We start from the raw sequence: 25,013 nt of genomic DNA, 5'->3' as shown, positions 1-25,013 counted from the left end.
TGGAGCCGAGGCCCCCACTAGCCGTGGCTCTGTTACACGAGCAGGTGGGAGCCTGGGCTCCCCGGATCCCCACTCTCCCAGCCCAAGCTTTATCCTGTTTTTGCCCACTCCGCACTTGGTGCCTAGAAGGGAGGAAACACCCATTAGTGTCACCTGCTCATGGGTGGGAGACATTAGCTGGCTCTGGTGGAACAAGCGGCCTATAATTTGTGGAGTTACAATAATGGAGCTAATTTGGTGTTTCATCATTGTACTCCTGGGTGAGCAGAGGGGGAAGAGAGGCCTGGGGCCTGGTTCAGAACAACCACCGGCGCAGAGCTCCGTGGGCATCTTTAGGGGCCTCAGAGACGTGCTCCCTGGGCCCTCGGCCTCCTCCCTGCTACCTGATTCTCCTTCCAGTGATGCATTGTCAGAGTGCAGCTTGAAGATGTCAGAAGCCAACCCCAGTCAGCTGCCAGAGACAGCTCCACGGCAGGACAAAGCAGAAAGGGGTTTGAAAGTGTGCGGAAATGCTTGAAGAGTCGGCCTGCAGCGGGTAAAGTGCACACAGGCATTCAGCCGCACAGTTAATCCCGTTTTATGATGAGAAGGCAAAGTCACCCGGTACAATGCTTTCATTTTACAGCTGAGGAAACCTCAGCTCAGGGAGCCACAGTGACTCACCCTCGATCATTCTGCTGGTTAGCATCAGGGTTGGGATTTGAACCCAGGCTTCCTGGCTCTAAGTTCATCCTAGTGCTGGGGATACCCAAGCTGGAACCTGCAGCCTGAGAAGACCTACGAGATGTCTTCCCCAACCCTGCTTGTTGAAGGTGCTTATGGGTGGGGAAGCCCAGGCTGGGATACAGGATAAAGGCCACCTACAAACCAGCACAGCTTTCTGTGGGCCCTGGAGCCAGGAGCTGGTCTCTAAAAGCCAGGCTAAAAGAAGCCCTCGCTGTCGCCCTCCACCCTGGGACATGGTGGCCCTCCTTCTCCTCTTGCTGACCCAGACATTCAGGGGGCACACCTAGCCCTTCAGGCCACCAGGTGGGTTTTGGTCAGCCTGCCCAGAGGCTGCAGGGCTGGGAAGTGAGGTTTACAGACTGCATGCTTACCTCATGTGCGTCGTGGTTTTTCTACTAGCAGCAGGTAGTTCTACTGTGTGGTCTCCTCATACTCCTCCAACTCAGGGACTCAGAGCAGCTGCCCTGTAGAAACTCACCCTGAGGATAGCTGATGCTCACGGTCAGACAAGGTCAGAGAAGTTCGATGACTTTCACAGTCATGCAGCTGGAAAACAGAAGAGCGGGGACTTGAACCCAAAGTTCTGCCCCAAACCCCATGTATTCCCCCCCTCCCCCACCCCCACCAGGGCTGTTTATACGAATTCTCTTGAAACAGACTAGTGATTCCCTCCCCTCTCGTTGGATGAAGAGCCAAGACCCCAGCTTCCCACCAGACCCCCAGCTGAGAGTTCTTTGTTGATTATTGTGGGTCTCCATGAGGAGCATTAAAATGCCTGGAAGCTTTAGAAGACCGAGGAAACTGAATTTCTTGGCTTTGGAGAAGAGAATTCAGTGAAAATTGAGATAATCTTCCAGGCTTTGAAGGTGTAATGCCTGCATCATGGTGAAATAGTAGGTGGGAACTGGGAAGGAAGGGCATACATGGATTGGACATCAGGAGAATTTCCTGAGTTCCAGGATGGTGGACCACTGGGAAAAGTATGAGTGATATTTTCAAAAGAGGGCTCCATTGTTCAATTTAGTGTCATCCTGTTTAGAAGCTAGGACTGGATGAGTTGACCAATCACTTGTGGTTTCTCTTGCTGCCTAGAGACATGTGATTGGGGTTGTCTTCCTTACATCTGCAAAGATTCCTCATCAAGGGGATGAATCCCCACATAGGACACCTGCAACTCTCCCAAGAAGCCCACAGGGACTGCAAACCACCCCCGCCCCCCCGCCCCAAAACCTAAGGAAGCAAGAAAATGAAAGTGAAGAAAATACCTCCCATTCTGCAGGAGACAAACTTCTTCATATAAAGGTTTCCCCCCACCCCCACCCCTTCCACCAGTCTTGGTGTCTGCACCCTGGAGAAGCTCAGGTGGGAAGATCTGTGCAGAGAGAGTGTAGGGTCCTTGCATGGAGACCAGAACTTCCGGCCCAGGGGTTCTGCCTGCCACTGGCCCAGCTTCCTCCTCTCCCAACCTTCTCCCGGACATGAGACAGTGTCCAAGGGGGCAACTGAGTACCTCATGAGATGTTGACGTACAGGTGCATTTTGTGAGGAATGGCAGGCTGAGGGCAGGGGGGCAGCACTGGCTGGTTTAAGTGCTCATGAGATGGATCCCCTCACAATCTGTAATGTTGGCCGACACCAACCCACTTGTCTCCTTTCTAGAGGAAGCAGCAGAGGGAGGTACCAGAACAACTGGAAGTTTCACGTTCAAGGCCCAGATAGGTCCTTAGCCCACCTGGTCCTTAACAGCCCGGGGCAGAAGGTAGGGTGGAAGGGAGTTAGTGGTGCACGCACAGTTCCAGAGGAGGCTCAGTGACATGGTGGAGAAGAGCAAGGTTGTTAGAGTCGACAGACAGGAGTCTAAAATCCAGACTTGGTCAATCACTCCGAGAGCTTAGGCAAGTTACTTAACCTCTCTGAACCTCAAGATGGCAACGATTCTGGGCTTCTCCGAGGAATGTGGAATGAATGAGATGAAGTAGATGTATGTTAAGTATCCAGGGGCTCCATATCTGTTAGTCTCCTTCTCTCTTGACTTTGGTTTTGATCACCAAAATAAGTAGGTTAAAGGAAGTCGAAGCAACTTCAAAATCCTGGCCAGAGTGTGCATTCTCAACTGGTTCTTGTAAATGGAAAAGGCAATGGTTCTCACCCTGGTGAGGGTGGGGCCCAATAATTTTCCATCTCTGGAAAGTTCCTAATGGTGTTGATGCTGTTGGCCAGGGAAACACACTTGGAAAACTACTACAATTGGAGTATTTACAGAATAGTGTCAGACATTTTTAAAACCCTACCCAGGTTTCCTAAACTCTCTAAGTGTGGGGGGAAGTAACTTCTTGTTAAAATTTAGCTATCCAGTGTACCTATGGTGCGTCGAGAAAGGGTAAAGAGGGAGAGTGAGCACGCCACCCCAGGAGGATCTGGCATGGCTTTGATCCATCAGAACCCTTGTTTGCACCCAACAAAAGAGAGCCCTTTCATCATCCTAACTTTAGTTTGGCAGCATTGATATTGAACGACGGTGGTTATGTTCCACGCCACCGCGATTCTACTAGGGTTTGATCCAGGGCAGCCTCAGAATCCCCTCGATTGCCTTATGTTGTAAACTGAGGATACGTAATAATCACCTGGGAAGCTTCTCAGCCACTCACACATCCATGCCCCAACTTCGGAGGTTCTATCAGTAGGTCTTGGGCACAGCTCAAGAATCAAGCCTCCACTTCCCCCAAGGGAGGTCCAACACAGGAGATTCCTGTGGTTCCTCAGACCACATGCTGAGGCTCAACCCTGGAGCCATCTCGTCACCCGCAGGGATACTCCTGGACAGACCAGAGGCTGAAGGTAACAAAGGGTCCACTCCTCACACCAGCCCTTTTCACCACCTTCCTAACCAGGTGCATCCCACACAGCTAGGTTGTTCATTCATTCAACAAATATTTGGTGAGTGTGTTACATACCAGGCACTGTGCTCAGTCCTGGGAATATAGCGGTGAGTAAAATATAGAGCCAAGACCAAGGTACGGGAAACAAGGTACCTAGGGGGCAAAATTTAAGGAGGCCCACATTCTTGGAGGCATGCATGAACCTCCTTCACTTTTCTACCCTGGGCACCTGGTTTGCCTCACTCCGGTCCCACTCTTGGTAAAACAGATCCCCTCCCTGTCCTTCGGGAACATACAGTCCAGAGCGGGGTGTGGCTTTGGAGGAAGAGGCCTGAGGGATGCCATGTGAAGACTTGGGGGAAAGAATGGTCAAATGGAGAGAGCAGAATACGCAGTCCTGGGAGCAGGGAGACCCTGGAATATTTCAGCTCTTCTGGGAGGGTGAGGAGGAAGGCTTGAACTCTAATCAGGTAGGGCCCTATGGGTCTTGGCAAGTGTTCTGGATTTTTTTTCCTAGTTCAAGGGGGAGCCATTGGAGGGTTTTAAACAAAGGAGTGACGTGCTTCACCTTATAATTTTGAAAGAGCACTCGCCGCCATGTGGAAAGTGGGGCAGGTGAACACAGGGAAGCAGAGAGGTCCGTTAGGAGGTGGCTGTGATTAGGCAGATGAGAGCTGGTTTTGCCCTTGGAGACGGAGAGAAGGGGCAGGCTTGAGACTGAATTTGGAGGTGGCATTGGCAGGGCTCGGTGGTGAGCTACTTGTACAGGAGAGAGGAAGGCAAGCATCGACAATATTGCCTCGTTTCTGGTTTGAGCAGCTGGGTGGATGGAGGCGCCATTTGCCAAGTTAGGCAGAAACAGAAGAGGATGTAAATGGCAGATCAAAGTCCACCTTTGAGTATCTGAGAGATTTTAGATTTCTGTGAGACATCCACATGGAGATGTCAGGTGGGATGTATGAGTCTGGAGTCTAGAAGAGAGGTCCATGAGGGGCCATACTTTTGGGAGTCCTGAGAATAGAAATGGGCATTAACATTACGGTTGATCAGAGAGAGAGAGAGTGTGTGTGTTTAGAAGTGCACTGTTTAGAGGCAGGGATGGGAGGATCCTGCTGCTACTGGGAGGGAGAAGCCAGAGGAGTGGGAGAATGGAAGGAAGTGGGTGGTCCAGAGCGGGATGGCCAACCGCAGGGAAGGCTGCAAACAGAACAGCCACACCCTGGTAAGACCAACAGATTCCTGCGTGTTGGAGCAGGAGGTGGTGAAGCCCTCAACCCTCCAGTCAATGAGGAAGATAAAGCCCCTGTCACTGGCTCTTCAAGTATGTGCCCTTGGCTGCGACCAAAGCCCTGCCGGTTTGGCATCCCCCGGAGGACCTATTTACAGACATGCCCCTCAGCTGCTCCAGGAGACTAACCCCCCTGGGACCAGGGCATCTCCCCTCCTGCTGAGAGCCCCTGTTGCCACTGCCCTGCCCAGGGCAGAGATCAGATCACTCACTGCTGAGATGCCCACCTTCCCGGGGGAAACTGACAGCTGTTTGACAGCCACACAGCAGGACAACTGGAGGCAAGAAATGAAGACAGATTCTCATCGTTAACTTCATTAATGTGCCATTTATTCCTCTGTCTCATTAATGAAGTGCCAGTGGAAGGACCAGAGCGGGGGCCCTGGCCTCCCATAGACAAGCACCCATGGAGCAGACTTTCCAGCTTGACCAGGCATTGCCTCCCTCTTCTCTAGAACTTCCCCAAATTCTGCTCTCCTCAAGCTCTTTCCGCCCCCTCGCAGCCCCTCTCCCTCTCCGCCCACCTTTTAAAAAGTCATTAGGAAGAGATCTGTACCTCCCAGTGTGATTCTGACTCACGGATATTTGCCCAAAAGTAATGGTGCATGTGAAACACTAAACCTCTTTTCAAGGGCAGGTTCACGAAGGAGAGGCTGAGAAAAAGTTTGCTAAATAAAACCATCTGTTTCCCTGAAGATGCGCAGATACAGTAACATTTGCCTCCTGCTGATGTACTTTAATCTCTCGAAGGTCCCAGAGACCCAGCCCAGCCCACGGATCTCACCTACTTCCTCCCACGTGCCCCACGCAAGCTGGAGAGTCTCCCTCCTCACGGGGGCCATCCCTGGCTCTCAGGGTCTATGCCCTGGAGTCCGTGGAGTTCATTTAAGGCACCTCTATCCTGCCAGATCATTTATTCATATCGCTGCAAAGGCCTTGGAGCAGAAAGCACTTGAGAGAAAAAGAAGGCAGGGATGGAACCCAGAACAAATGGACCCTGCCCCACAGGGAGCCAGTGCATCCCAGCCCTCACATCTGCCCTTCCACCTCGGCCACCCGCAGCATTCTCCCCAAAGCCCTGGAGCCCAGGCCTGAGGAGGGGCCAGGCCCAGCGCTCACAGCGGGAATCCTGGCAGCACCAGGAAGAAGCGCACCACCCCCTTGGCTTCCAGCAGAGAGTGGAGTCAGCCCTGGGGTGCTGGGCGGCAAGGTGTCAGTCTCCACTCTCCTCCCCTGCAGCCGGTCACTAGAACCTGCTGACTATGTCTCAGAAACGTCTTGCCTCTGCTTCAAGGCATTTGTAACACTTGATCCCAGGCCTTTAGACCCAGGGGCGATGGGGACCCCCAAGCCAGACCAGGGGAGTGAGGGGGAAGCAATGCAAGAGGAGGGAACAGAACAGCTGGCCAGGAAAGACAAGTGTCATCCAGGACCATCAGAGGTAGGGACAGATTGTTTCAGGCAGTGGAAAGAACCGGGCCAAAGCATGGAGGTGCAAAAGCATCTGGAGGGTTTGGGGAAGTAGGGAGTCATGGGGAGGCAGGATGGTGGGGTGGCTAAAACTGTGGGCTCTAGAACCCGGCTGCCTGGGTTCAGACCTCAGCTTTGCCATTTACTGGCTGTGTGTCCTTGGGCCAGTTGCATAGCCTTTCTGTGCTTCAGTCTCCCCGTGTAGATAATGGGGAAAATAATGGTGCCTATCTTGTAGGCTTACATGAGGATTATACAGCTTAATATGTTTAAGCGCTTGGGACAGAATGGCCCATATTACGGCACCTGAACCAGAATGGCTGGCACAAAAAAAAAGGCAAGGGCCAAATCATGAAGAAACTTGAATGCTATTCGATTCTGCGTGATTTTCAGGCGGATTCCCAGAAGCTCAAGGAGGTAGGCTGAGGGGTCGAAGGTAGGAGCCCTGTATGCCCAGGCTCCGAGCCACTGTTTATCTGTTGTATATATTTGTGCTTCTGGATAAAGAAGAGGTTTTCCAGTTCCAGAATGGATTGAAATGGGGAGCCATTGGAGGATTCGGAGCAGGCGAATGGCCCCCCATTTACAGCAAGGAAGGATATCAGAGGATAGGCAAGCGGAGGTGGGGGTCAGAAAGCTTGGAGGTCCAGGCGAGAGGTGGCGTGGGTCAGAGCGAAGGTTGTGCAGAGGGGAGGGGAAGAGAGGCCCCAGAGTCTGGGGACACTTGGAAGGCAGAACAGCGTGTACAACTGGGTATGGATCCTGCAGGAGGGCGTGGAAGCTTGCTCTGTCCCCCTGCGCTCCTTTCTCCAAAGCCTCCTGAGGTCTCTGCTTTTCTCAGGGAATAAAATGCAAGCATCTTTCAAGGCCTCTGAGATCTCGCCCTGCCTCCCTTGGCTCCCCCCCCAACTCTTCCCCTGCCCTGTCCTGGTCCCGGCTGCTCTCCAGCTCAGCTGCCCCCAACCAGTGTGTCCAGACCCACGGCATGCCTCGGGGTCTCCTCTTCTTCCTCATGGCTGGCCACCCCCTCCCTCTTTCAGGTCTGATGGCCTTTCCAGCCACTCTGTCTAAAGTGCCCCCCCAGCCCCCATCATGTCACAGTTTCATTCACCGCCCTCGGAGCCTCTCTTGCTTAGTTTCTTTGTGTCTCCCTCTCCTAGAATACAGACTCCTGGAGGGCTGGGACCCTGTATGTTCATATCGCGTATCCGTGAACGTTTAGTAGGTAGGTAACCAACGAATGACACCCATGAAATTGGTCTCCGGTGTGGGTGTCTGGATGGAAGGTGACACTGCAGACTAAGTGGGGCAGGAGCCAGGACGGACTCCTAAGTGGGGGCTGTGAGGTGGATGGGCAGGGCCCTGCCCTGTTCCCAGCCTCCCCTGGGCTATTCCAACCCCCACTCTGCGTCTCACCCTCTAACACACAGACACTCTCGCGCCGCCTCCCTCTGCCTGGAATGTCCTCACTTGTTTTTCTCTGCAGCAAACTCCTTTTGCTCACTTGCCAGACCCTGTGGAATATCACCCCCTCTGGGCAGTCTACCTATAACCCTGGGCAGTTTATTATTCCTTCCTCCGCTCCCCCACATCTTGCCCACACCTCTCTTAAAACACTGATCAAAGCAACATTTCTCTCCCCTGTCCCTACCGCAAGACTGTGAGGTCTTTATCATATTTGTAATTATAGAAGTAATAATTATAATAGCAGCTAATATTTTCTGAGAGCCTACTCTGTGCCAGGCACCATGCTAAGCACTTTACACAAATTAGTTCATTTAATCTTAACAACAACCCTAAGAGGAAGGTACTGTTATTTAGCCCCATTGTACAGATCAGGAAATTGAGACTTTGAAAGACTTTCAATTTAATGAAAGACTTAAACAAACCGCACTGCTCATAAACATCAGAGCCAGAGTTTGGACCCAGAGCTGCCTGACTCCAAATCCATATTCTCAACCTTGTGCTCATCAGCCAGTATTTATTGAGCACATACTGTGTATCAGGCACTGGGTAAGACATGGCAAGTATGATGATGAGGAAGACTAGACCATTTCTGCCTCCAAAGAGCCCACAATCGAAAGAGAACACAGGATTCGTCACATAATCCCCACAAGCAACAGGAAAGTTATGGCGGTGACATGGGCTATGGAAGAGGAAGTCTGTGGTACTTTGGGGGCAGATCCCAGAGGAGATGGCCCAGCCCCAAGTGCCCGCCTCCACATCTGACTCAGCTCTCCCCCTCCTCCGTCCCTGATTCCCCCACCAATTCCAAGCCTCAGACCTTCGCAGAGGGATTGCTCACTAGATGTTATTCTCTACCATCAGAGCCAGATTGGCTTCCACCCTCTCTTCCAGGCCCCCCTGCCCAAGGGTAGCTTAACAGCACTTCCTGCCCCGTGCTTCAGAGATCCTTTTAGGTCTCCTGTGGCTTTCCTGAAAGGGTAGCGGATGCTTCTCTGCTGATGATGAGAGATTCAGACAAGCCGCTTAATGATTAAGAGACTAGAAGTGTTCTCTAAGAGATGGGGGAGCATGGTTCTTACTCTGCCCAGCCTGGATTCCCAAGACAGACGTGGAGGCATTGACACCACTCATTGCCTCTTTGGGAGGAAGAGAAGGAGGGTAGCCCTGGAGAAGAACAAAAACACATGGGGGCAGCTGGGACTGAAGGAATGAGAGCATTTGGATCTCAAAACAAAGTTGCTGGATTCCTTGTGGCTGGCAGTGGACACAGTCAGGCACCTTTGGACCCTCCCAACTGGCGATACTGATGTTAGGTCTTTCAGTGTGAATCCTTGGTCTTTTCTGGCTGGCAGGGAGGGATCCGAAGGCTAGAACATTTAGAACGATCATCTCATCTTACGGATTGAAGCCTAGAGATGTGAAATGACGTGCCCAAGCTCTTGTGGCTTGTTAGTGGCTGAAGAATTAAAGCCGGAGTCTCCTGACTTGTGCTTTTCCCCAGGGCAGCCCACAGATAGGAATTCTCTTCTATGCCTGGGGCTATGTGAGTGCATCAAAGGGAAGGGAATCTTCAGTGAGCTGTTGCAGACAAGAGCAATGGTGTGCAGTGGACGGGACTTTGAGAATCTTACTGACCAGTTTGCACCTAAGGACAGACTTCTCCAGGAGCCCACACCCTGGCTCTCCCTATGCTGACAGCAGGTCTGCTCCCTCCAAACACCAGGACTTAAAGCCAGCTGCTACTGGGCCCGGATCCGCCCTATCGGCCCGTAGGTTAGTAGTCAAGAGAGCCAAGTCGGTCTCTGCCAATTTCTGGACAGCAGTGACCTCTCCATCACTGGGGAGCGCATTACCAATCAGGGGCCCTAAGGCAGCCTCCCCTGACAGCAAGTGAAGATGAAAACAATAAAGTGTGAGCTGTTCCACAGCCCCTGGTCACCCTGGTTTTATTAAAGCCAAAGTCTCAAGCATCACTAATGAGGATAAAAGGCTGGCGGGGAGCATAGGATCTGGGGCTGAAGCCTCCAGAGAAAGGGGGTGGGGCAGAGCCAGGATCTGGCAAGGTGGCCTGAGGGTCCAAGCTGGGGCCCCAGCTTTCCAGAGAGGGAGGTGGCTGCCAGGAGGTGCTGACTCTGTTTGCTTGGCCCCCATCCCTCTATTTACTCAAAAGTAACCTATTTATTTTCATATCTCAGATAAGCCAATCCTCTGCTGTGTGTGTGTGTGTGCAGGGGAACAGTATCTCCCTTGATCCGTTGAGCCAAGAGCAGCCAATGTGCGGTCAGGCCCAATGAGGCTCAGTCACCCACAGCAGAAGGTCCTGGAACTAGCTTCTTGGCCTCTCTTTTCTCTCTTCCTGCAAGTCATGGGGGGGATCTTGGCCCGTTCCCTTTACCAGTGATGGAGAAGGAAGTTCACAGTTGGGAGCAGGGACCAGGGTTGGGGTTAGGGGCCCCCACAGCATGCCACAGACTCAGCCCCCCTCACGCTCCCCAGCTGCCACAGTCCTGTCAAGAAAGGGCACCCCTGCCGAAGAGGGGCACCCTGCTGGGTTGGTGATCCCCAGGAAGGAGCCATCCTTGGGACCAAGTGATTCCATTTACCATGAGAGATGCCCCACACCCCAGGCCATAAACAAATCCACTTGGACTCTCCCAAACAACACAGCCCTCGAAAGTGCCACTTTACATCGTAGGGGAGCCGCTCCCTTCAGAGGGGCCACAGGATTCCTTCTCAGGCCCTGCCTTGATTGTAACATTGACACTGAGGACCACTCTGTCTGGGGCTCTCCTGGCTGAGCTACAACCATCTGTTTCTACGTGCATTCATGCAGCTCCTCTCATGCTTGGCCACCTCTGAAGCTCGAGTAGGTGTAAAGCAAAGCCTGGCCCCAAAGGGCCTCCAGTCACATGCTAGTGGGAGGGCACGGTGGCAGCAGAGGGGGGACTTGGTAATGCGTCTGAGGGGCTCAGGGGCAGAAGGTGCTGCAGGGGTGTGTTGGGGGGGGGCAGAGGGGAGAGATGCTCTCTGTGGGCTGGACCTTGGACGAGGACCCCTGCAAGATGCATAGGTTTGTCCACACAGAGACAAGAAGAGGCCCACCAGTCTTGTGGAGCAGGGGGAGGGGCCTAGAAGAATAGGGAGAAATGATCAGGTGAGGAAGTAAGACAAGACCCCGTTATTGAGGGTCCTTAGTGCAAGCTAAGAAGATGGGCTTTGATTCCAGAAGTGGAACAAGGGGAGCCACTGGGGGTGTTTGAGCAGCAGCACATCTGTGTAAATCTGGCACCAGAGCACTCACTAGGCATGTGACCTCGGGCAAGCTACTTAACTTCACCAAACAGTCCTTTTCTCCTGTTTGCAGTGGGGATAATAAGAGCACGTACCTCGTAGGGCTGTGGCAAGGCTTCCTGAGATCATTTGGCTTTGAAGGACTTGGCACATGGTAGCCACGCAGGAGTGTTAGTTCTCATTGATGTTGTTGACTCGAAAAGGCTTCTCTAGCTTTGGGCAGGAATGAACTGAGGAGGGTTATATGGGACATGAAGAGAACTGGGGGCCCCCTCGTACCTCAGCGCCTTGGTCAGAGATAGGACTTTCAGCCAGGTGCGCTGGGGACCTGCTGCAGGAGGGGACCATCACGCTCCCTCAACACCATGTCGCAGGGCCGTTTCCTGCGTCTCCCTCCCTCCCTGGACTAGAGGGCTAGGGAGACAAGAGACGCCCCTGAGGGAGGTGGGGATCCTGGCGCCTTATTTTAACTGGTGACACCCTACTAGACCGCATGCGTGTTGAGGGGGGAACTTCCTACTCTCCACAAAGCACAGTGCTTCCGGCAGGTTCTTGGTCAACGTGAACTGACAAACAAATGGACAGCTGCAGGAAGCTGTGGTGTAAGGTCTAGAGGAGCCACGGTCACCCTGAGGTGGTTCCTCAGTGAGCTGGAAGGTGCTCCAGGATGGAGCGAGTGTAAGGAGCACTCTCCTAAGAGTCGGGAGTCCCGCTGTGTCTCCCACCAGCTGTGTAAGCCTGGGCAGAGCTCTGAGATGGGAGTTTGAACCCTGAGCTCTCCGTCTGCGAAGTGGAGGGGATGGTGACAGCACTCCCTGCCTTGCAGAGTTCCTGCAAACACAGGAGCTGGTGGATGTTGGTCTGGGGTTGCTGGGTCCTTGGTGCCACAGGATTCTGTGTGCTGGAGGGGGTCCCGCCTCTCCAGGGTGTCCAGCTCTGCCCCAGCCAGACCCCCTCCTTCTGCTATTCTGGGATTTAATTGTGGGGCGAGTAAAATTACCAAGACAAATCTTGGGCTAGGGCAAGGTTCCATCTAGAGGAGGGCATGGGGCCCACAAGCTCAGGAAGGGGTTGGGAGTGTCTTACATTATTCTCCAGTTGGGCCCAGGTATCAGGTGTCTCTAGGAGTGCACAGTCAAGGGGAGTTCTTTGTCAAAAGGGACAAAAGCCTTGCTGTCATCCTTGACTGCTCTCCTTCTCACAAGTGCCCTCCTCAAGGAGGCCCTCCCTGGCCAGCCTGTCTAAAACGTCAAGAGCTATGGCTTCCCCCACGAACATTAGCTATCTCCTTTACCTGCCTTACTTTTTCCTCCTTGATACTTTTTTTTTTTTAAGTTTTTATTTATTTATTTTAAGAGAGAGAACACGTGCATGACCGGGGGAGGGGGGGGAGGGGGGGCGTGGGCAGGGGGAGCGGAGAGAGTGGGAGACAGAGAATCCCAAGCTGTCAGCGCAGAGCTGGACAAAGGGCTCACGCCCACGAACTGTGAGATCATGACCTGAGCCGAAATCAAGAGTTGGATGCTCAACCCCCTGAGCCACCCGGGCGCCCTTCTCCTTGGTACTTTTTACTGACTTATTTACCTTTGTTTCTTGTCCTTTACCCAAGTAAAAATGTAAGCTCCGTGAGGGCAGGGGTTTTTGTGCATTTTGTTCTTCCCCAGAACAACACCCCGCACACAGTAGGTGCTCAGCGAACATTTGTTGACTGAACGAATGACTGAAGGAGCAGATGGCCCCATCTGAGATCAGAGCCACCCCCCCAAACCCTGCCTTCCTCCTCCACCTGGGGCGGGGGGGCACCAGGCCAGCCCCAGGGCCTCAGGGCAGGTTTCAGAGCAACAGCGTTCTCCTTCATCAAGTGGGGGGCAAGAAGAGGAAGCGGTCCAGAAAAGAACTATGTAACTGACAGGCAGACGTCTTTACCCTGTTTGAAGTTTTCCTCTTCCCTGTTGCTCAGAAACTTCCTAGGATTAGGACCCCTAGGAGAGACAGCAGAGCGTGTACTCTGCTGGGGTCGTTTTTGAAGGATGACCACATTTAAGGAAAACGGACAAGGTGGATCCAAGACCTGGCACAAACCTGGGACGGGGAGTGTACACCCCTCGGTCTGTGGCATGGCCAGCTCTGGGCTCGAATTCCAGAATTCCCAGAAGGCCAGAATGGCCAGAGTGAGGTCGCGATCCCTTGTGTTTCCACACTGAGGCCTGGAGGCGAGAGAGCTGGGTGGGTCTCCAGAGAGGCGAGGAAGTAGAGGGACTGGTGAGGAACAGCTGAGCTGAGGGCTGGAAGCAGACGTGCTGGGAGAGAGCACCGGATGGCCGAGGTGGGTCTTGTGCAGGACACGGTCACGACCACGAGCCAGGCAAGGGGCTGGGGTGTGGAGTCAAGGGGACCAGTGACTCAGAAGGGCGAGCTGGAAGGGAACAGGGCCGGGCCACAGAGGGGCTGCTGGTCCCGAGGCTGCAGCTGAGGGGCACATGCAGGGCCAGTCAGGACAAAGCAGGACCCTGAGGTCCTTCCAGAATCCGAGCAGAGTTCAGAAGGAACAATGAAGGGGGCAAATTCTACTGAAGAGGCGATATCGTGATCGTTTAGTCCCAGCTACTTCCAGCATGGAGGCCAGACCCTCGGGTCCGACAGACATGGCAGTCTGCCTCGAAGAACATTCTCCTGGGCCCCAGAGTGGCCTGCAGCAACTTCCCAGGGGCCTGTGCACCCCTCATCTGCCCTCTCGTCTGCTTCTTTGCAGGAAAGCGTGGACCTGGGAGAGATCATGTTCTCGCTGTGCTACCTGCCCACAGCAGGCAGGCTCACCCTCACGGTGATCAAATGTCGGAACCTCAAGGCGATGGACATTACAGGCTATTCAGGTACCTCTCCTACCCAAGTAGTCTGCCATGTGGCCTTCCAGCCACCCAGACATTAGGACTTGGAAAGGTGTTTAGAGAGAAGGGAGAACTATCAGTGTTCTTTTTTTAAAATGTTTATTTTTGAGAGAGAGACAGAGACAGAGAGCACGAGCGGGAAGGGGCAGAGAGAGAGGGAGACACAGAAGCCGAAGCAGGCTCCAGGCTCTGAGCTGTCAGCACAGAGCCCGACATGAGCCCTGAGATCGTGACCTGAGCTAAAGTCAGACGCTCAACCTACTGAGCCACGCAGGTGCCCGGAACCGTCAGTGTTCTTAGAAGAGAAGCCCCAACTCTGGACTTGAATTCCAGTTCTGCCACTCCCTTGCTGTGTAATGCTTTGATTTTCTAATCTGAAAAAAGAACTTACACAGTTTGCTTTAAGGATAAACGTGTTGATTCATGTTAAGTCCTTACAGTTGTGCCAGACACGCAATAAGCACTCAGTAGATACTAGCTACTCCCATCCCTCTTTCCCTCAGAGGAGGCGGAGAATAAGGAATAAACACAGTAGGAGAAAAAAAATAAATAAGGAAAATTTTTCTAGTTGTAGGAGGCCCCAGGATTTTGAAGGGTTACGTCAAGTTTGAGTGTGTAAATGTTTGGAGGTCCGCACAGCCCTGTGGCGGCCCCGAAGACCTAGTCAAAGGAGCGAGGCCACTGAAAAGCAAAGTGCATTTGTATTTGAGTTTTTCCTGCAGGGCTCCTGGCCCCAGCCTCAGTGCCAGGAGAGCTGCTAAGTAGAGCAGGAAGCATGAGTCCTCTTCCAGAAACCGAGGAAACGCTTGCTTGGGGCAGCTATAGAGACAGGTCCTTTCCCATGACAACGTTGTTGTCAGAGAAGGTATTTGAGTTTTGATAAAGCAGAGGAGTAGCATGGGTCCCAGGAGCCTCCTTCCCCCATCTGCTCAAATTAGCCCGAGAAGCGAAATGGGGTGAAGTGTCCCAAAGAGCAGACTTACAGAACAGTCTGAGCTGTGCTCAGAGTTACAAATGGAGGAAAAGGCTTGTTTTCCAAGACCCATCACCCAAGAGGCGCTTGTGATGAATCTGGTTTCCAGCGGAAAACCACTCCAGAGGTGCCTCTGAACCTGGGTGGGAGTATACGGGAGATTTTCGCTTTTACCCATTAATTATTTGTTTCCTGGAAAACTCCTTAGTATTGTCACAGGGGCCATAAAGAGGGGACGGTCCAGCCGCGAACATCTGTGCCCAGGTGCAACCTAGTGTAGGTGGAAGAAGATGAGGTATTAGACCCCGAAAAATGAGGCTTTGAGGAAAGACGGTTGGAAAACACTGAAGTAATGTGTACTTCTTGCCGCTCTGAATCCTTCGGAGCCTCTGCTCCCAGCCTCCACTGTCTCTGGGCGGCACTCATGTCTTCCAGACCAAAAGCTCCCCAAGATGGCACCCACCCTAATGCCTCTCCTTCCACTGAAGCTACCACTGCACTTCGCAGGGCAGGGGGCGGGGGGCGGTGTGGGGGGAGTTGTGGTGAGAAGCTTAAAGAGCCTCTCCCGACATGTGAAAAGCTCTTAGGTCCCAGCAAGCCAGCTTCCTCCAAAAATACAGCTGATGTAGATTTCATTTTAATATCAAAATAAGTGCGTGCCAGGGACAGGAATTCACCGAGGACTCTCCAGCCTGCTGAGGGAAATAGGATTTTGCTGCCTAAGTCCCCACACTATCTTCTCCGGTGTAATTAAATTGATGTGCTAGAGAGAGAGCTTATGCTGAAGCCACTGAGGTAATCATAACGGCCGTTCCACATCAGAAGGTTGTGGGGGAGAGATTTTTTTCTCACACCAAATCCTAATCCCCCTCTCGCAACTGACCCTCTTTTCCACCTGGGTTTGGAATCTGGCATTAAATCTCAACTTGACGCGGAACATTCAGGGGTCCTCTTTTTGTCAGAGATTTCTGTCTATTTGGTTCACGGATGTAAGCAAACGTCTGGAACGGTGCATGGCAACACAATAGGCGTTGCATAAATATGTTTTGAATGAGTGACTGAATGAATATGTAGCATGAGGAGCCTTGTCAGCGGGTGATACCATGGGGGCATACGTGGCAGGGGCCTCTCAGACTAGATCTCCTGTTTTTGAGGATGAGTTTGAGGTTGCCGTCAGCTCAGACTGCTTTGATATTGGACTAAACCAGGGGGCGAATAGAGCTTATTGCCTGTTCCTGATTTCTATGCCATCGACCCCTGAACCCATGGGTCTTCCTATTCTCCTTGATTTAACCCATCATGAACCAATTCTCTAAGCCCATACACTGCAATGATGACAATGAAAATAACACAGAATAATAATAAGGGTCCGGATGCCACAAAACCCATCCATCTCCACCACATCCGGTCTGTACTGATTTGAGTCTAGTGGTTTAAAATGTAAACTTTGGAGACAGACAGACCTAGGTTCAAACCTGAGGCAAGTTCCTTAATCTCTCTCGCCTCAATTCCCCTACCTATAAAAGGGGGTGAAGATGATAAATATTTTATGGGGGAAGTTTAAAACACATGATGTACATAAATCTCAGCACAGTGTCTGGTAAATGCTGGACTATGATGGCTCTCACGACAACGAGGCTGAAATACACTGCCAGCCTTCGTGCTCTCTCCCTCAGCTGCACAGCACATCAGAGGCTGTTAGAGAGGAAACAACTTCCAAGGTCTTGTGGAGCCAACACTCCACTAGAAGCCACAAATTTTTGCCCCAGAGAATCCAAAGGAACAGTCATCTCTCTGCTTAGCCTCTTGGACGGTCATAAGATTGATGATTTCTTCAAGGGAAATACACCCACTGAAATTTGTAAATGGACATACCTCGGAGGGGTAAACAGAGTTGGGGAAAGAAGCTGAGAATCTCCCAGTCGGTAATAAGCATTTGCCTAGTGGCCATTGGGACAGGTGGCTCTGCCATATTTTTCCAAGCCTGGTGACATGGGAATCTGTTGTCTAGGAGGTACATGGAAATGGGCGTGGCGGGCAACAAGCCAGCACTTGAATGGCCTCAAGCCTGAAGACACTTTCCAGGGCAGCGTATACCTTATGGAGTCTAGAAGTTGCCACGTTAACGACAGGTCTTGGGGCAAGCTTTCCTACCTGACCGCCTGGACCTGAACACTGTCCTGGGCACATCCCTAGACAACAGAGCCTATAGAAACCAGAAAGCTGTCTCACAGAGGTTCTAGGAACTCTGCCTTCCTTTTTACTGAAAACATCCCCAAGAGAGGGCCCTTCCAAACGGGTCACTGGAGACGGCGGGTTGATTAAACACCTACTGTTTAATCATGGTCCCCCCAGAGCCCCCATAAACCTAAGTGCCCCCAAGGTTAAGGCATAGCTGCCGCTGTCACATTGGTTAGTTGGCTCTCTCTAGCTTCTGCATGGTGAGGTGCCCCAGCTGCCCCCTGAGCGATGCCCGGGGAGCGTGAGGGCCTGGTGGGTGCTCAGGTGCCCAGGAGATAGAACTGCATGCCTGTGCATCAAGGCGCCAGGCAGTGGCTGGTTGGCCCACAGCTGCTGACAGATTCACATGAACCCTGGCTTCTGGGCAAGAAGGTGTCTCGGCACATCAGCGTCTCAAAAGCTGTTATTACCTGTGAGTTGCCCTCCCATTTCTTGAGCTGTGCGGCATAAATAACAATTATGATGGTGTCTAAGACACCTGTGCTATGAGATACAATAGGTGTCACTTCACTTGGATGAGTGGAAAATTTCAGGGTAGAAGGATGACCACAAAATACCTATTCAGAAAACGAAAGAAGAGACAGGGATGGGAGACACATGGAGGTTCAGTAAAAAGACATCTCCTCTGGGGATGCAGAGAATCCAAGATCCCCCTGAGAAATGAAATGTCAACTGGTTGCCCTGAATCTCAGGAAGCCTCCTTACTCACGGCCCCCGCCACAGCCCCATCCTCCTCCTCTGCCCAGAAGTGGGCAGGAAAGGGCTTCCGGGGAAGCAGACAGCAGGGCCTTTCTTGATGCCAGCTGGAAATGAGCTTGTTGGGACAATGAGACCCATAATCCTGTTGTCAGGTGGGGAGGACAGGACCAGCGTTGTGATTGTCGCTGTTCATTTAATCTGACACGCTGCTACTCCTTGGGTGTCATCGACACCTATTTTTACTCCCTTATCCTTTGGCTAATAATGCTGACAAACCCCCAGAGAAAAGGACTCCAAGTCGGGGAAAGGAACCGAGTGCCTCGTTCAGCTTCACCACCCTTTGGAGCCAGCCGGCCATCACGGAGCTGAGATTTAGGGCCGTGATCTGCATACCCATGGGCAGGTGTCCTGTCTGATTTGAGGCCAGCTTCACCATTAGTGAAAGTCCATTAGGCACTCTCCCAATAATCCTGAGGTCGCTAAAGACTCTGTGTTTATTAAGCACGAAGTGTCCTCAGAGACAGGTGTGCTACATAAATACAAGGTGGTTTAATTATCTTAACAACCCACTGATACTATCTGATGAGCAACAGTAGGTCTGTGGCTTCCGTCCCTCTGCTGCAAATGATGTTCGAGGACATCTGGTTAACATGCTCCCTAACATGCCCCTTTCCCTTCCCATCACCCCTCCACTGGCACAGATCCATATGTCAAAGTGTCCCTGCTTTGTGATGGGAGGAGACTGAAGAAGAAGAAAACGACCATAAAGAAGAACACTCTCAACCCTGTCTACAATGAAGCCATCATCTTTGACATCCCCCCAGAGAACATGGATCAAGTCAACCTGCTCATCTCGGTTATGGATTACGATCGGTAGGTGCTGGTCCCAGAGGGCCATGATTCCCCGCCCCTCACGCCCACACCAATGCAGCACAGGGTGTCCTGACCTTGGACCCTGTGGTTCAGGGCTCGGGATCCCATTGGCCTCAAATATGGCTCCACCCAAGAAGGGTGCAGAAGTTTGAGGAAGAGTGTGGATTCCCCTGAGCAGAAGCTCAAGTTTTGCTTCCCAGCAGGGCCCATTTCCATCAAGGGCCAATCTACCCGTTAGTTTCCCTGAATTGGCCCCTGACTACTCCTGTTGCTCCCCCTGCCACCAAGTCCTGTCATCTGTCCTCTAAAATGCGTCCCTCCTCTCCATTTCTGGTGCTGCTACCACTCCCACTCAGGGATGGCTGTGCAGCGTCCCAGCTGCCCCCTGCCTCCATCACGCCCTGGCTCAATCCTGCCAACACACTAGAAGCACGCCTTCCTAAAAGACTACTTTCTTTGGCACCTACCCTTCTCAAGAACCACCAATGGCTCCTGTTATATAGGCTCTTCCCCTAGCTTCTCAAGGCCTTCCAGAATCTGGACCCAACATATTTATCCAACTTAATTTCCCCTTTCTTGGATATATTTCTTCTCTTCCACTTATCCAAATCCTCTCTTCTGTCAGGGCCGGCTCAAAAATATTTTCCAACCACCCCAGCCACCATGACACCTTCTCTCCAGGTGTCACTCCAGCTGAAGGAAGAAGAAAAAAAAACATGCAGTAAACCCTCCATCCAGGATTTTTAGCACAAGTTCTCAGGCATAGTAGGTGCTCGCTGAACATAGTTGAGTGGTGATTGATGTTCTTGCTGAGTGAATCAATCACATTCTAGCCTTTGGAGGTATGGAGAAAGAGTACTCAGAGCGGGGTGATTTATTTCCAAATGCTGAGATCTCAAGCAAGGCTGTGATGTCCTAGCAGAGTCCAATAAGGGACGAGACTTAAACTCTCCCATTCCCTAAAGTCCGGCCATCTGCCCACCATTTCCTGTGATTCCAAAGCAGTTTGTCACCTTTTTCTCATCTGTCTGTGTCAGTGTCCACCCAAGGAGGGTAGGCAAAGTTTCACTGCCGCCGGCACCCCGAGGCCCTGCCAAGCATCTGTTTTCAGAGCTCAGCATTCTGAGTTAGATCTGCTGGGCAGAATCCCAGCCCCCAGGACCCCCCTTCCTGACAGCGTGTCTGGTCACCAGCACCAGGCCCTTTGTTTCTCCCTCAGAGTGGGCCACAATGAGATCATAGGAGTGTGTCGTGTGGGGATCAATGCCGAAGGCCTGGGCAGGGACCACTGGAACGAGATGCTGGCGTACCCACGGAAGCCCATTGCACACTGGCACTCCTTGGTGGAGGTAAAGAAATCCTTCAAAGAGGTGGGTGAGGTCGCGCTTGGCCCTTGGCAAGTTTGCCGCATGGCAGCGTGGGCTGGAGAATGGCAGTCGGCGGCTGTACGACCTCGCCTTCGTGGGTCCTTTCCGGGGTGTGCGGGGGCTATGTGCTTCTCACCCAGTGCGGAACAGGCAGGAAGGAAATGGAGGAGGACAGTGGGAAGCTGCCTGACAAAAAGCCTCTGATGGCGAGCATATTGAAAGCGACACTGAGTTCTAAACAGAAAGTTAGAACTTGGAGGAAGCCTTCCCAGCAGCTCCACTGTGCCAGGCCCAGAATGCTTTCACGAAGCCCCCGGGGCCGAGTCAGTCCTTTGGGAGAAAGCCCCAAGAGGCTGAGATCAGAACGTGGCCGTGGAAGCACTAGGTTCCCTGAGGCTCTAGCCAGGTGGTCCCAAGGCAGTCTTCGTTGCCTGGATGCAGATGGCCAGAGATCAGATCCTGCCACCACGAATGCTGGTTCTCCCGTTGTTGGACGGAGTGTGGCTTCAAGGCGGCACACCGTGTGACCGCATCCTGACAGAGATATGATGGATGGAGCACTGCCCAGGAGTCCTGAGCCCTGGGCTCCAATCTTGGCCCCTTTGGCCTTGCTATATAATAATCTGGAGCCAATCATTTCTCTCAACTACAAAGAAAGTGTCCCTTCCAGTAACATTGACAGTTGGCTTCCCCTCCGCCAAACTCTGCCAATGTAAGATCCTGCTATGTATCACCCTGGTGGCTCCCAGGCCTGCTTTTTCTCAAATGGGTTGAGAGGCGGGGGTCGCCAGGCGAGCTTTAAGCCTCATTTTGAGTATCTCATACCCATTCCATATCCTAAACAGCAGGTGATTTCTTCTTCATCCTAGCCTTCAAGCCTAGGAAGTCTAGAGCATAAAATTGGAAAATCTAATGAAAAAAATAAAGCTTTAACCCTTACACCATGTGGCCCCTCAGCTGAAAAGCAGTCACCTTAAAAACAGTACAGTTGACCTTTGAACAACACAGTTTGAACTGTGTAGGTCCACTTAGGTGTGGACTTTTTTTTATATATACAAATACAGTACAGTACTGTAAATGTATTTTCTCTCCCTGATGCCTTTATTTAAAAAAAAAATTTTTTTTTTAATGTTTATTTATCTTCAAGAGAGATGGAGAGACAGCAAGCAGGGGAGGGGCCGAGAGAGAGGGAGACACAGAATCTGAAGCAGGCTCCAGGCTCTGAGCTGTCAGCACAGAGCCCGACGCGCTGCTCGAACTCATGAACTTCGGGATCATGACCTGAGCCGAAGTCGGATGCTCAACTGACTGAGCCACCCCAGCACTCCACCCAGATGACTTTCCTAATAACATTTTTCTCTCTAGCTTACTTTATTGTAAGAATACAGTATAGAATTCCCATAACATACAAAATATGTGTTAATTGACTGTTTATGTTATCGGTAAGGCTGCTTCCGGTCAACAGAACGTGAGTAGTTAAGATTTGGGGGAGGAAAAAGCAATACTCAGATTCTTGACTGTGTGGAGGGTCAGTGCCCCTAATCCTGATGTTGTTCAAGGGTCAACTGTAATCCCTTCTTTAGGTTCTGTGACACAGGAAAGGTGTGGGAGCCAAACCCAGAGGACCTCCCAGCTCCCTTTTCTTTTCGGGGTGGACAGGTCTGTTTCCACCTATTTCCAGTGTTTCTACTGTTTCCACCTCAGAGCAGTGTGAGGTGTCTTTTTTTTTTTTTTAATTTTTTTAAATGTTTTATTTATTTTGAGAGACAGAGAGAGAGACACAGAGTGCAGTGGGGGAAGGACAGAGAGAGAGGGAGACACAGAATCCGAAGCAGGCTCCAGGCTCCAAGCTGACAGCACAGAGCCTGACTCGGGGTTCGAACTCACAAACCGTGAGATCATGACCTGAGCCAAAGTGGATGCTTAACCGACTGAGCCACCCAGGTGCCCCTGCAGTGTGAGGTGTCTTAAGAGAGACTGGGAGCTGAGGGGATTTGGACATGTGGAATCATGTGGGGGATAGAAGGTTCTAGGAGCCAAGCTAATTGATTTACCTACTCAGGTAGGCGTGCCTTCAAGGCCAGTGTGGAGAAGTAAGTCATAGACACAAAGTTCCTGGTCATCTGAGGCCTCATGTTTCTGTCTTGTGGTTTCCTTGATTCTACCACAGCTTCTGTGAAGCTTAAATGACTGAGGCCAGTCCCATCCCTCACCTCCCTAGCTCCCTTCCCCCAGGAGATCTTCTGCCTCCTCTTATCCAGAAGACTCTGTCTGCAGGGTGTGGGTGCGGTACCCACGACCAGCCTCTGCCTACTCAGGAGGCAGCTCCTAGACAGAACAGTAGGTGCCCAGAGACCACACCTGGTACCTCACTTGAATGCAGGGTTGAATCAACCAAGGGAGGGTGCCCTGCCCCCTCCCCCATTTTTAAATCCATTGGAGATACGTTAAGAGCAGAATAAGTACACTGAAGTGTTCAGGATGGATTAGGGGGAGGGACACGTAAGCTGAGAGGTCCCTGACGGGCTGCAGGGCTTCAGGCAACTCACTGCCTCTTCTGGTTTCCCGTTTCCTGGTTGGTAAATGAGGCGGTAGGCTCCTGTCATCTCTGCTCTTCTGGAAACTCAGACCCTTAAATGATCACTAGTGGAGGCAGTGAGCCCTCACGCTGCACCACCTCAGAAAGATAACTGGCATTATAACCGGGCTGGTCTGTCCACGCAAACCGGAAGCAACCGGCCGGAGGCGGCTGGAGTTGGGGGTGGGTGCAGAGTGGCATGGGGGTGCCGGGACTCGGTTCCAGAATCACTCCATGATGAATACAACCTAATTAAGCCAAATAATTGATTCCAAGTCCCGTTTCTTTGAAAACCCTGACTCACTAGTCCAGACTACAAAAGAAAGAAAGATAAAGTGGAATCAAGCCCTTGAAAATGAATATTTGATGAGACAGTGAAGGGAAAGTAACAGTATATGGAAAACGAAAAGAGAATACATTGATTCCTATCCTTTGGGCTTACTTTTTTCTTGACCTCACACACGAAGCTCCCGAGACTGCCCCTCCCCCACTCATTATCCTACCATTTTCCGCTCAGCTGATCAGTTCTCTGTATGAAGAAGCTGCAAATGACATTCATCTTGGCAACTTAGGATTTCACCTACACTTTTAGCACCCACAGTTTGAGAATCTTTAACAAAAATGCATCTAAAAGCCTACCGGGTAGATATGAAGTAAACCCTCTTTGGGCTCACGTGATGCATCATACTTGAACGTTTATCCCCCTCAGTCATCCTTAGAGCTCCCAGCTCGCCTCCTCCTGTCTGTGCTAGACACTGAGCAAGAACCTTGCCCCTGGAACCTGTTTCTCCCATTTGTATAGTACATAAAGAAATCTTATTCTCCAGCTCCCGGGCAGATAAATGGCATCGTCTCTGCAAAGCGCTCTCTATTTATATTGTACCTTTCTTAGAAGAGTTTCAAGCGCTGTGATCGTTCCTTTTTTATTAATGAGAACAAGAGGGCACCATACTTGCTCGCTTGTTTGGGGTTTTAACATAAGGTTGAGGGGAACAAACTAACTGAAAAGGTATTTTTCCCTGCTGGGATGTTTTCCTGAGTAGAAATTGATTAAGCCACAGCGAGCATCCTTCTCTGGCGGTGGCTATGGCCCTCTTCTCTCTGAGCACTCCTGCCCGGTGCTGCGTATCATTGATTTCACCACACACAGAGCCCGGGTTGACCAGCAGCCTTCTCCAAGGCATTTTTATCATGGAGCACCAAGTTTAGATCAGCTTCCGGAGATTTTTAGATCTGTTGGAACGTGACCCATTTCAGAACAATAAAAGGGCTTACTGGAACACAGCCGCCCTGTGTGCCAGGGTCAGTTCTTTGCTGTTTCAGAGCCGCCATGATAAGTCTGCTAGAACCATTCACTTTCCCATCGTCCACGGACCCCATCTCCCTCCTCTGTTTATCTTCATAGAAAAAATCAGGGGCTGACAGGGGAGTGAGTGTGCCTTCTTCATTTGTCCCGGATTAACAATTACGCTCCGTGTGACTTCTCTTTGGGCTATTACATAGAGAAAAAAAGGTACTCTGTGTAGCCACTTTGTTTTTCTCCTCTGAACTGGCCTACCAATCAGATTGTTTAGGTGGCATGCTTCCCCAGGGGAGAAGCCGGCAATTACAATGTACCTTGCACCGACATCAAAAGTCCTGGCAGAAAAGAGTACAATTCCTAAAGTGAAGGTGTGTCGAATGCAAGCATTAGTAATTATCTTGTGTCACCTTCTGGTTAGGAAACACTTGAGTCAGAGGTCACAGCAGGCTCAACAACCAGGCATTCATGTATTTAAAATATTTCACCAGGGAAACCCTCGGTTGTGATTTCATTCACGTGGATGCTGCAAGCAGAGAGACTACCACCTGGAGTTAGGAGTAAGTACCCGGTGTGGACCCAAAGAGGTTAGGTTTCTTCTCACAAGTCGCATCTCCTTCCCCTGGTGTGGCCAGATGCTAAGGCGGTGGCGGAATGGAGCAGAAAGAACGCCGAGCTGGGAATGAGGAGACCTGGTTTCACATCCTGGCTCTGCCCTTGACTAGCTGTGTCTTGACTTCTCTGTGTCTTGATTCTGTTACCTGCAAGGACGAGATTCCGGACTGGATGACCCCCTGGGCCTGCCTCCAGGTCCGGCATGCTAAGCTCACTCAGATCTAGGACACGTGGCAGTGGTCATCAGTACCGGATTGTCCCGTGTTTGGCTAGTCATGAAGATCTGCTGGTTAGCCAGCACAGGGAGCACTAAGTGACCAAGTCCAGGGAAGGTGGCAGGGGCTTTCTGTAGAATTGG

At 51.6% G+C, this 25,013-nt stretch overlaps 1 protein-coding gene and 1 long non-coding RNA gene across 15 annotated transcripts in view; one reads left to right on the top strand and one right to left on the bottom strand.

Moving 5' to 3' along the window:
- Positions 1-25,013, bottom strand: part of LOC123598490 — a 116,825-nt gene that overhangs the window by 21,011 nt on the left and 70,801 nt on the right. For 2 of the 5 annotated variants that reach the window (XR_006712646.1, XR_006712643.1), the window contains exon 1: positions 1,098-1,411. This is a non-coding gene — a long non-coding RNA (uncharacterized LOC123598490). Of the gene's footprint in view, positions 1-1,097; positions 1,412-3,350; positions 3,542-25,013 lie in introns of those variants that run through there. The other 3 variants (XR_006712644.1, XR_006712645.1, XR_006712642.1) reach the window with 3 other exon arrangements.
- Positions 1-25,013, top strand: part of SYT6 (synaptotagmin 6) — a 61,585-nt gene that overhangs the window by 32,521 nt on the left and 4,051 nt on the right. For 4 of the 10 annotated variants that reach the window (XM_045478717.1, XM_045478723.1, XM_045478725.1 and 1 more), the window contains exons 4-6: positions 13,874-13,994; positions 18,624-18,795; positions 20,015-20,165. In XM_045478717.1, the coding sequence (XP_045334673.1) occupies positions 13,874-13,994; positions 18,624-18,795; positions 20,015-20,165 (444 nt within the window). Of the gene's footprint in view, positions 1-13,873; positions 13,995-18,623; positions 18,796-19,988; positions 20,166-24,531; positions 24,601-25,013 lie in introns of those variants that run through there. The other 6 variants (XR_006712641.1, XR_006712640.1, XM_045478719.1 and 3 more) reach the window with 6 other exon arrangements.

This window comes from Leopardus geoffroyi, chromosome C1 (assembly GCF_018350155.1).
Source record: "Leopardus geoffroyi isolate Oge1 chromosome C1, O.geoffroyi_Oge1_pat1.0, whole genome shotgun sequence".
NCBI lineage: Eukaryota > Metazoa > Chordata > Mammalia > Carnivora > Felidae > Leopardus > Leopardus geoffroyi.
The sequence above is the reverse complement of the archived record's forward strand: the minus strand, read 5'-3'. Positions and strand labels throughout refer to the sequence as shown.